General features: G+C 43.0%; 1 protein-coding gene across 1 annotated transcript; it reads left to right on the top strand.

The window, feature by feature from the left end:
* Window positions 1–566: 566 nt before the first annotated feature.
* Window positions 567–5,893, top strand: mpx (myeloid-specific peroxidase). Its single transcript, XM_084571673.1, has 16 exons — window positions 567–793; window positions 908–976; window positions 1,084–1,159; window positions 1,323–1,498; window positions 1,669–1,801; window positions 2,131–2,260; window positions 2,347–2,553; window positions 2,652–3,015; window positions 3,111–3,271; window positions 3,355–3,613; window positions 3,697–3,867; window positions 3,966–4,203; window positions 4,346–4,560; window positions 4,722–4,756; window positions 4,937–5,053; window positions 5,567–5,893. The coding sequence occupies exons 2-16, from the start codon at window positions 910–912 to the stop codon at window positions 5,570–5,572; spliced, it is 2,355 nt and encodes a 784-aa protein (XP_084427799.1). The 5' UTR covers window positions 567–793; window positions 908–909; the 3' UTR covers window positions 5,573–5,893.
* Window positions 5,894–12,555: the final 6,662 nt, after the last annotated feature.

Below are 12,555 nucleotides of genomic sequence, written 5' to 3'. Positions count from 1 at the left end.
CCTACCAAAAGCAAAAGGAAAAAGTTATATGTCAAATAAAAGATGAATAAGCTCTAGTTTGCATGATTTGTCCATTAACGTCCCACTTAGAGTGTGAATTTCTTCCTCTTTTCAAGAATTTCTCAAGTTCATCAGTTTCCCTGTTGTAACTCAGCCATGGCAGTTAAACATCTCTAAATTAGTACAACACCAAGATTTCTCTCTCAGTGTTTTTGCTCCACTGGGTAAGTACCTGAACCAGTTTTACAAGTTATAAAAAAAACCATGCAATCTGTTTCACACCCAGATGAGTGATCAGTTCTCTCCAGCAATTAGTGAATAGCACAAAAATTGAAGGAAAAGTCTGTTACTCCAAATTCTGCCAAACTGCATAATAGAGAAGGAAAATGTGTATGATTTACACATACCACTTAAAGAAGAATGTAAAATGGATAGACAAAAGACAAAGACACTGATGTATTAATCATTGTCAGGTGTCTGTCTGTTTCTGATGACACTTAACAAAAGTAGAACTTGTTACGCTAATCATTATATTGCTTTGGGATCGTCAATCCTATCAGTTGACTAGAAATAGTAACTGATAAGAAAAAAATATATACTTTTCCCTCAATACAGAGAGAAGGAAGAAGGAAGTGCACTTTACCGACAGTATCTTCATCTGCTCAGCCCAAGGGGGCAGGGCCTCTGGACCTTCACGGTGAATATAAAGAGAGTCACCATGTCAGACACAGCATCATTAACTCCGAGTCTCAAAGAGAATCTGAAACCTTCTCAGGAATCTACACAGACACGGGTAACGAGATTCTCTCTTTGTTTTGAATGTTTAGATTTGTTTTAGGTATGTGCAAGCTTCTTGACAAGTGCGATCGCATGCGTTTTTAACATTGACTTTGATTATTTGTTTCAGAGATGCTTCTCTCTGTCATTTTTATGCTGGGCATCTGCCTGGTAGTGCCTGCTCACTCCAAACCTACAGGTATGCTATATCATTCACACTGTGGACGTGTAATAATTCACATTTTCATTCTGTTTCTTTTCTGTTAAATAAGTTGGATTTGTCATAATTGTTTTTTTCTTTTGCAGGTGACTCTTTCCTCCAACGATGTTTTGATGACGCCAAGAAAATTGTGGATGATGCATACAAGTACTCCAGAGAAGAGTGAGTCAGAGTCAGAGTCAGAGTCAGAGTCCTAATTAATCCTGCTTATATATGTACAGTCAAGAGTTATGTTTCATTAATACAGCAGCTTTTTCATTGTTTGTGTAAAGCTGCAAAATCTCTAAACCACTTTGGACTTTATTGTTCAACTCTGACTCTGCAGGAGTCTGAGGCGAGTCCGCAAGGATGTGGTGAGCCCTCACGATGCTCTTCGTCTCCTGAAGCAGCCCCGAGGTGACACCCGCTCAGCTGTGAGATCTGCAGACTACATGGCGCAAACCCTGCGCCTGCTGTACGAGAGAGGGCATCATGTGCACAAACGCTCACTCAACGCAACAGGTGAGACACGCAGCCACCACACAAAGACAATGCACACAGTGCTCACATTGTTTTTGTGTCTTTTCCTGGTTTATTTGAGAGTCTGAGGTTTACTGTTTCACAGTGTGGCTGCTTCATAGCTGTAATTAGGTATATATGAGTCAATGAAATATGTTTTTTATATTTTTCAGATTTGCTCACTGAAGAACAGCTGAGGGCACTTTCTGATATATCTGGCTGTGCAGGACGAGCTAGACTTCCATCATGCCGCACTACACCAAACCTTGAGAAGTACCGCACGGCCACCAGTATCTGCAACAACCTGTAAGAGAAACATTAAATCTTGATTAAACATTACCGTCTGCAGCATTACTCATATAACATCAATTTTATCATAGATGCTGTTTTACATTTCGAGAATTTTGACTATAAGATGTAACTTTCCTTATTTTAATATGATATTTCTGCATTGTTGTACATAAACTGATTTTGTTATACCATGGATGTGAGACTGAATATAGCTCATGTGCCAAGGAAACGCTTGTGAAATACATCTGTACATCTTGGGCCATATACCGCAGAAGATGTGTACACTACCCCCAAGGTTTCTCAAGCACTGTTTCCAAACACAGACATCTCTTGTTCACTTTTAGGAATAACCCTCGCCTCGGTGCTGCCAATACACCCTTCGCCCGCTGGCTGCCTGCTGAATATGACGATGGCATCTCGCAGCCGAAAGGATGGGATGAAAACCGAACATTCAACAACTTCGTACTCCCACTGGTACGACCTTGATACCCCAGCATCTTGATCAGTATCTGTAAATGCCAATTTAAAATTAAAACGAAGCGATTCTCCTTTGTTCTCAGGTGCGACAGGTGTCCAACAACATCCTAAACACAACAGATGCAGGAGTGGTGAATGATAGAGAGTTCACTCACATGGTGACCTTGTTTGGCCAGTGGAATGACCACGATCTCACCTTCACACCCTTCTCGCCCAGCATCCGCTCCTTCAGCAACGGGGTGAACTGTGACGAGAGCTGTGAGCGCGTTGAGCCATGCATCCCCATCCCGGTTGGTGTTAAAGCTCAAACCCTTAAATCATTAGCTGGTGTTTTCACTCTCTTCCTCAGCATAAACTCTTTCACTCACACTGTCTTTTCTACACCTAGATTCCACGCGGCGACCCTCGCTTTCCCTCCGGCCCCAACAAATGCATTCCCGCGTTCAGATCAGCCCCTGTTTGCGGAACAGGATTCTCGGCCTACAATTTCGGCGGAGAGGCCAACAAGAGAGAGCAGATCAACGCGCTGACAGCCTTCCTGGATCTCGGCCAGGTGTACGGCTCTGAGGAGAAGCTTGCCCTGTCTCTCCGTGACCTCACCAATAATGACGGCCTACTGCGAGTTAATACAGAGTTCAGAGACAATGGACGTGAGCTGCTGCCCTTCCACCCTCTCCAGGTGAACATGTGTGCAACCCGTGCAAGAATCACCAACGACACAAATGCAAGGGAGGTGCCTTGTTTCATTGCAGGTTAGTCATCTTGAAAGTTATGACGAATGTGCAATACGCCCTGGTAGGTTTTCATTGTTTTCATTCACTACATTCTCTTCATTCCTATCTGTCAGGTGATGTCCGTGTGGATGAGAACATCGCTCTGACGTCTATTCACACACTATTTATGCGTGAGCATAACCGCCTGGCTCGTGCACTTAAGAGACTAAACCGACATTGGGACAGTGAGACCCTCTACCAAGAGACCCGCAAGATCATGGGTGCTTACACACAGGTAGCTAAACCTGAGAGTCACTAAGAATTTATATGTGTCCAAACAAGAGCCTTTCACTCATATTAAATGGCTTTGTCTTTTAGGTGTTTGTGTTCAGAGACTACCTACCACACATTGTGGGGACCGAGGCAATGCGCAGACAGCTTGGCCGTTACCCCGGCTACGATCCCAAAGTTGACCCCACCATCTCCAACGTCTTCGCAACAGCAGCATACCGCTTCGCCCACTTGGCAATCCAACCGTTTTTAGCCCGTCTGGATGACAACTACAGGGAGCACCCTCAGTTCCCCAGCGTCCCCTTGTTTAAGGCCTTCTTCACCCCCTGGAGAGTCGTTTTTGAGGGTGAGTTACACAAAGATATCTGTAGCAACCATTCAATAATGCCGTGTTAAACTGTCACGCTAATTTTTCTTTTATATCTTCAGGCGGTATTGACCCTCTCCTGCGTGGTCTGGTCGGCAGTCCCGCTAAACTGAACACCCAGGATCACATGATGGTTGATGCTCTGAGGCAGAGGTTGTTCCAGTTTGTGCAGCACATGGCGTTGGATCTGGGCTCTCTCAACATGCAGAGGGGACGTGACCACGGCCTACCTGGTACATCCTCAGAGATTTCCAGCTGTTTCGTTCAAACATTTCATCATATCCATAATTGTCCTCATCTGTCCTTTTTTCCCTGTTGTTTTCTTCTTCAGGCTACAACGCCTGGCGCAGGCTCTGCGGTCTGTCTCAGCCCAGGAACCAGGCCCAGCTGGCCCAGGTTCTGAACAATGCTCAACTGGCCCGCAACCTGCTGCAGCTCTACGGGACACCCGACAACATTGATGTCTGGTTAGGAGGTGTGGCGGAGCCATTTGTTCAGGGCGGCCGCGTGGGACCTCTGTTCGCTTGCCTTATTGCAAACCAGTTCCAGAAGATCCGCCAGGGTGACAGGTCAGCATATGTCTGCATATCATTTTTTAAATCTGTTGTCCTGTTTAAGCGTATGCTTCTTAAATGTTTGACTCGCCTATCAGTTATTTCATTAATGTCAAATGTCTAATCTATTCCTTCTCCTCTTCTTTGAAAATCTCAGGCTGTGGTACCAGAACCCAGGTGTCTTCACTCCGAGGCAGAGACAAGCCCTGTCCAATACCAGGTTATCCAGGATCATCTGTGATAACACCGGCATTACGTCTGTCCCCACCGATGTCTTCAGTGTCATCTCAAACAGAAACAGGCGCGTCCAGTGTTCCAGCCTCCCATCTCTTAACCTATCAGCCTGGAGGGAGAGACCCTGCTCAGGCCAAGGTGAAACAACGTTTGAACAAACTTTGTAACCATAGGAAAACTCTTAGCACTAAATCACGGTCACATGTCTCTGACTGTATTTTTCATTCACACTTGTTGTTTCTATTTCTTCTGTAATTACTATGAAAACAAATCTTCATATGTGGCGTTTCATCTTTCAGGAGCGGGTGGCTGTAATCGCGTCTTTGACGAACAGGTTGGTGTTATACACAAACAAATAGACATTTAAGATCACAATGAACCCACACCTCCTATAAATGAAAATGTAATTTAGGTGAAAGTTGCAACAAAAGAAACTGTGCATGTTTTATTGATATACCTTTTGAAAAATTCCTTAAATTATCATGCTTAATTTCTTTATATTTATGATGTGCAGGATGCGAACGAGCTGGACCAGCAAGACTACCAGGACCAGCATGACTACCAGGACTACCAGGAACCCCTGCAGGACCTGCAGGACCCCCAGGACCAGCAGGACCTTGAGGGAAACAAGGTAATCTACTCACTTATTATCTCACTGTGTGTTTATCCTTATTTTACACTAAATGTCTCGACATAGCTCATAATTTTGACTGTAAAATCAAATCCAAACATGTAAAACATTAGTTATAAAGCAGTTTTAACAAGAACATTATCATCTTAAGAAAATTAAAATATCAGAAATGCTGAATTATGGGTAAAACTCTGTTAATGGATCTGTTTTGGTTAGCAAAACTGTCATAAACTTGAAGTACTGTAATATTGAAAAATGGAACAATTTTGTGGGAGATATAGAAATAAATAGTTTCATTTTTCACTTATGCAGAAGTCAGCAAATAATAATTATTAAACACATCTGCTGAATCACATGTATTGAATGATTTAGTTTTGACCCTGAGGAGGGAATTCAAACTTATCTTAGAGAATCTTATTGGCCATGTTATCAAGGTAGAAATGTTACAAGTCAACAACATTCAATCACTCTTCACAGCATTTACAAAAAATGTACACTTTTGTGTCTCTGCAGGTTTAACAGGCCCTCCCGGACCACCAGCATTTAACATCAGTGCCTCTCAGCCACAGTCTGCCTTCTCGGTCCATCTGGGTGAATACAACCCATCTTCACAGAAAGTCATTCGTTTCCATCAGGTCATCTGCAACAGACAGAACTATTACAGCACGCAGACTGGCTTGTTCACGTGCGTCAATCCCTGGTGTCTCCGTTCAGCTTTCACTGCACTGCCTTCACCGATTCAGGAAGTGTGGATCTGTGGCGTAACAACGAGCTGGTGCTGCGCAGCTTCCAGGTCTCTCAGGGAGGAATGTTCTTGTCATCAGGGGACACTGTGCTTCGTCTGCCAGCAACGGGACGGCCGGACTGAACACCAAGACCTTCTTCTCAGGGCACCTGCTCTTCGCTGCATGAGACAAACACTTCTTCTTGTTGCTGAAAGCCATCTTTTTATACACCAGCGGTCTGTCTGCTTCAGGCTCTGTTCTTATTACTCTGAACAACACTTTCCATTAATCATATCACTTATCTGTTTCCCCCTTTTGTTGTCTATTGGGCCAGACTAGGGCACACCACACAACTGTAAACACGTTTTATATTTTATCTGAAAGATGAACAAACTTTAAATGATTATGAAATGTGATTGGAGCAAATTTGTTGAACTCTGTTACAGCATCCAATTTACTCAAATGAAATTTGGTTAATTGCAAATTTTGATTGTGGGTTTTACCAGTATTATGTAGTTTTATGCACTGATGTATTTTAAAAACCTTTTGTGCTGTGCTTTGTCTGGAAGGCTTGTTTTACTGCAACTTCTTCCTTCTTGGCTTGTGTTACACTTTGCATTCAATAAAGAAACTGAGCCGCTGCAAACCCTGTGATCATGGCTTCTTATTAATGAGACATTTATTGTGTGATCTGGGAAGAAAACCGGCTGAATATTACTTTACGGATGTTAAATCTAAAGTGTAAACTTACGGGACAGCTGCACAGAGAACCAAGAAGACACTGAAGACTTTAAGTATTCAAATCCTCTTCTGCTACAGAGGTGATGATTTATCTAAAGAAAGTTATTCTTCAGCTGCAGGAAGACATTTTTCATAAGCCTGGAGTTTGGACAGTTTTCTGAAGTGCAGTATTTTTATGTTTCTCCTGCTGGTTTTCTCTATTTTTTATTGATTTCTTCAAGTAATTATGCAGTATTTCATTTTAGAAGGAGTCTGAACGATCGTATCAAAGCAAAAACAAGCTTGCAAACTGAGCTTAATGGAATTATATTTCACCCAGGTAGTGACGTTAAACCACAGCTGGTCTTGATAAAAAAAAAAATCTTTTCGTCAATTTCCATTCTTACTCCATAGAAATCAATCCGTCAACATCATTTCACTGTGTGTCTCCTGTAGGTGGCGCTATTGTTCCTTTTTAAACAAATACTGTCATTTCGACAACCTTTAAAGCACTTTCTTTTAAAAGTTTTCCTCATTTCTAACCCTTTAATGATTTCTTAAAGGAACATTTCAAAACATTTCAAACTTAAAGATCAGTTCAGTCTTCAGCCTGTGAGTCTAATACAGTGAAAACAGGTGTTTTCTAGTGTGGAAGTATTTAGTTTGAGCTCTTAAGATTTAATGCTTGTTTTTTTTGTTTCATTAATTTTACTAGTTCTTAATCCATCTCTGAAAATCGTCTCCTTTTATAAGAGCAGTTTGCACCTTTTTTAAACAACCTATAAGCAAAACAAATTTTGTTATTTTGTTAAATCTATTAAGAAAGCTCAGCCATTGTGATCTGGATGTGGTTGAGTGATAGACAAAATAACACACTAACACTTACACTTGTGGTTAGCTTACTGTGTGATCTGCAGAGCACCTGGGCTGCATGTGGTGTTCGCAGCACATAGGAAAAGTGCAGCGTCCAGGGGAGGGCATGGGAAGAAACATGCAAACTTTACACAGGACGGTATTTTTGCATGCACCAGTTTTAAAAAAATAAGGTATTTATCAAACAACAGGCCTCTATAAAACTTGATATATTGTTATTCTGTTTCACAGTAAGATATGAAAGAAGGTGTCTGGACAGTGGTTGTCTGGGCTCTGGTTACAAAGGCGAAGCTGCTGTAGTCATAGTATTTTTTAAAAATAGTGAAGGATCACATGTCTGATTGTATATGAAAACTGAATCTAGGGCGATTTATTACCCAACATAAACGCTACCCTCAGCTTTACAGCTTAGTTGTAACTTTAAGATCTCTGCAGCTATAGCAGGCAGCCGTTCTCAATGAAACCCATCTCCAATCCCATAAAAACCCATCTGCCCAGTATCAAACAGCAGTCATACACATTATGTTAAAGACATATCATTGTCTTGGATCCCACATCGCTGTCAAATCAAAAGACCTCTTTGCGGCCCCACCCAGTATCGATGACACTACTTGATGGCAGCAGCCATCTCCAGCAGGATGCAGCCTGACACAGACACACACACAAAAACAGTTTAGGAACAACTCAAAAAAACAACATGAAAAACAGTGGAAGGTGTTGACCTGGCCTCCAAATTCACTAGATCCCAAACTGATCAAGTATCTGTGGGATGATCCACAGATCCCACTCCCCTCAACTCAAAGGACCCAAAGACCCCCACCTCTGTTGGGCCTGGTACTAAGGCACTCAGTATTGGGGTTTGGCTATCATGAATAATTAATAATTATCAAAAATAATTATTTATTATTAAATAATTGGATCTGAATTACTAGATCACCTCGGGGCACCACCCTTCTAGGAAGGGAAAAGATAGCCAATTAATCAAAACAGTCTCATAAATTATACTAAATTGTCAATTTGGAGTTCGGATTAATAATTAACTTACTAACTATAACCAAAATTACCACATTAACAACTAGTTAAAGTGAAGGAATTTGGAGTTCTCGGCAGTGTAGAGGTTGGCAATATTCACTCTTGTGCAATATTAAACAGACAGGTATGTTTAAAAGACATTTATTAACAAGAATAAAAGTAAACATACAAGCTAACTACAGTGTACTCAATACAGGTGTGTGTGTGTGTGTGTGTGTGTGAGCCAAAATGGCCGCCGGTTGTGGGCGTACCAAGATGGCCGCCGGTTGTGGGCGTGCCAAGATGGCCGCTGGGCCTTGAGGTCTTGAACACAAAGGAAACAATGGCTGCTGAGTGGGGACACTCAGACCATGTGCTGGCCAGTAGATATGTGGAATGTGATAAGGGTTTTATGAGGTGCCAGGTTAGAGGAAGAGTGGTTAGTTAAGCATGCAAGAGACCCTGAGTCTATGTGTTGCATAATCTAAACTAACATCAAACCACTATACTATAAACAACTCAATAAACACAAATATCCATTCAATCAAAGTTTAAGTTCTATGCCTTGCTTAGCTTAACTAGGCCCAGGTCATACTACCAGTTGGTGGAAAGTCCATTTCTGGTGTGTTGCTCCTTTAGCTGGCAGTTCCTGATGGAAGACCAAACTGGGAAAAGTTGTAATCCTTGCTGTGTTTTCCTGATGGCAGACGTTGGAGGGAAACTGGCCGCTCCTTGAAGTCCTTTGAAGTGGCTTGTTAGCAGCTCGGTGCTAACTAGCCGTGTGGCTCCTGTTGTTTGGGAGTTTAGCCTGCAAACCTTCTGTTTGTTGGCTAGAAGACCTGGTGTAGATTCCTCAGCAGGATCTCGCTTCGCTGCTGTAAGGAGAACAGGCCTGGCACCCAGCTGCAGCCGAGCAGCTGGGGGGTCTCCACGTGGAGGTGTGGAGTTGCAGAGGGTAAGAGGATAAGAGAATAAGAGAGAGAACACTGGCAAAACAGCGCATTTTATATGACCTGATGACCTCAGAGGTCACATGCCACTGTCAGCCAGTGAACTGCTTGGTCAGTTTCACACCTGGAGGATTGTGGGAATCTGGTGCTTCCCTTTGTTTCCAAGACAAAGGCAGCCATGTGGTTCACTTGATTATGCGTGGTGAGCTTCCATAGCTCACCACCAGGTTCAGATCCCAACACCTCCAATCCTGGCTCCTGTCCTAACACTGTAATTGTCAAAATGTTCACCAAACAATGACTCTGTAGTGTTAGGCAGTGTTAGTTACAGTTTAGTTTCTGTCCTAGCGACTCCAGAGATGAACTAGAATCTGTGCCTCTGAGTCAGTGGAGCATGAACAGACCCTGACACTGAGAAAATGTAAATCCCCATGAGCCACTGCGCTATGTACAATGTGCTGGGCTGCGTGTGTGTGTGTTGATAAAGTGCTCCTCCTCCTGGTTGCAGAAACTACAGTGCATGTGCAGATTGCCACGTAGTCCACCAGACTGTGTGTGTGCGCGCGCGTGTGTGTGTGTGGTGTAAGCCCCAGCTTTGGTGCTCCAAGAGCAATGGAAACCCAGTATTTACGAAAGGGGAGAAAATATTTGAATTGTCTGTTTCTGCAATAGAGGTTTTACCTGAGCTGAACCTTATTCAGATAGGCTGAGTTTTGCGAAGAGGTGGGGAGAATATTCACTTCTAGGAGGAAATCTTCGGGGGAGGGGGTGTATAAATCTACAAAGGAGATCAAGAAAAGTAGAGTTTTATGGGACTGAAGCTAGCAGAAGAGGTCCTACTTCCTGGAAATTATTCGGAGGAGGTATACCTTGCAGTGGATGCTTTTGCAGATGTGTGTGCTCCTGTTTCCTGTGATGAGATCATAGTAATGACATGAAGAAAAAAAACCTTGAGACATAGTCACGTCTAAAGCAAAGTGTCCAGTGTTGTCCAGATGTTGACTCAGAGATGGCACTAAAGAGCTCTGTTGGTTTCATGGTAAATTTAGCATCATGAAAGGACGGAGATCGTTTCCCCCCCCCCCCCCCCCCTCTCAGCTCAATGACGTGTCACTTGCTGGACACTTTGTCACCATTTCCCTCCTTATTCTGCATCTCAGACGTGGATTCATTCAAATTCTTTCAGCTCGGCGGAGTGGCCCAAGAAATCAGGAACTGGGGCAAATTCCAGCTACGTGGACAAAAGAACTCGGTTAATTCCTTGCAGATGTGTGCCTGAGCTGTGTGAGGGAACGCTGTGCTGCCCTCGCCAGGGAGAGAGAGAACGGGCCGTGCACGGAGAACATTTAATGAATTATGAGCAAAATACATCGGGTGATTCGGTACAGCTGGTTCTGACTGTCTGGCTGTCTGTCTGTCTGCAGTTCCATGGAAGAGAAAGGAGGCAGCCCACAAACACATGCACATAGTTTTCCCTCTCTGGAGGAACTGTTGGTATGCACAATCACAGCAGAGCTTGTTAGTCATCCTCGGATCAAAAACACAATCAAGTCTTGGCCACAGAAAGGACATCCATAGGAAAAGTTCTAATTAGCGGAAGATCTGACTGCTAGCAGGCAACTTTAGAGACAACACAGGAAACATTTGCTAAATAACAGTGACATTCATGGCTAATGTTGTCATGATTCAGTTTGGAAGGAGTTTTGTACGTGTCTGCAATTCTTCATTCACTTATTTCCATCTCATTTAATCCTCAGCGCATCTTTTTCTTTATCTGGACTCATGAGCTTTCGGCGTCCTCCTCTTGTTCCTGCCGGCTTCGTTATCTTTACCTCTAGAAAGCCTACAGCGAGGACATATTTTCCCGGAGCTCATATACTCCAGCTCCTCTCGGCTGTGATTCATCCTCACAGTTTACGCAAGCTGAAATGTAACCTCACGTGTCAGTGGGACGACGTGTGCCCTACTTTGTCCAAGAACAACACAACTGGCCTGACTGTAATTTACAACATCATTTAACCAGTTTACTCTATCATCAAATAGAACCCATTCTCAGACTATGAAGTATTTTTAGTGCGCTCTTTTTTCCCATTGATGTCTTTCTCAGCTACTGTTTAGACTGTATTTTTAGGCTGTTAGGTTTCCTCTTTTCAGTTAAATTCACAAAAGACTCAATGTGCTAAAGGTACATAACTTAATATACTTAATATATCTAGTGGGTACGCAGTTCATTCTGCCATTAAGTGTATAGAGAGATGGATGAACCCTCTGTTACGTCATCCATAGGTTACCTGAGTAGTGGTTTCAAAGCTAAGTGTGGTAGCCATCTTGGTAGTTTTTTTACTCCATTTTATTTGTTGGTGCCCTAGCTAATTCAAAAATGGGCAAAGAGAAGTTAACCGACAGTTTTGGTGACAGCTTTCACGCTCTGGATCATGTATAACTTTAATCCTTGACGCTAACGTGTGAACGTGTGAGCTGCATAAATGGTCTGTTTACAAGAAATACCCACGTGGCACCTTTAAAGTTTTGGAGAAACACGTTTAACTTGTTCATCTGGGACTGCGGCTGAATATATTGTCATTTATTACAAAACTCTGGGCAGAAACACAAAAAATATGGAGCGCACATGTAAGCCCTGCCCACAGTGAGATTACAAAAGAAAGAAAAAAAAACAGCACAAAGAAATAACACACATACCACCCACCCCACTGCTGAAAATAAAATGCTACAGTTTATACGTTAGGGGCCTTTAAATGGAGCAAAGGAAACTTTTCTACGTGGCCAACCTCACTGTTAAAGCTACTGGACGTTACTGGACATTAGACATTTACTATGTTCCACTTATTTGCACATGCAGCAAGTCGCATGAATAACTGTGCGATGAAAAGGAGCTCGGGGAAGAGAAATGTAAACCCTGTAAATGTTCTGACCTTTGTACACAATTCCAGCGCCTGAAGGAGGTTTCAGGCCGTACTCAATCATCTGAAACGCACACTGACACCTTAACTGTAGCACCAACAGGACCAGGTTCGAGCAATGAAAGAGAAAGGGCAGAGTCTGGACTTCACTCAGTGTCGGTGAGGCTCTCGGCTGAGCTCTTAACCTCTCGCTGCCCCAGTGTCGGCGCTCAGCCGCAAATAGATCACACTACTGAGGTGCGAGTGTGGTCGAGCATGCGACCATGAATAAAGCATTTCAGAAAGAGTGGTTTAAAAAGTGC

Source organism: Chelon labrosus, assembly GCF_963514085.1.
Source record: "Chelon labrosus genome assembly, chromosome: 22".
NCBI classification, from domain to species: domain Eukaryota; kingdom Metazoa; phylum Chordata; class Actinopteri; order Mugiliformes; family Mugilidae; genus Chelon; species Chelon labrosus.
The sequence above is the reverse complement of the archived record's forward strand: the minus strand, read 5'-3'. Positions and strand labels throughout refer to the sequence as shown.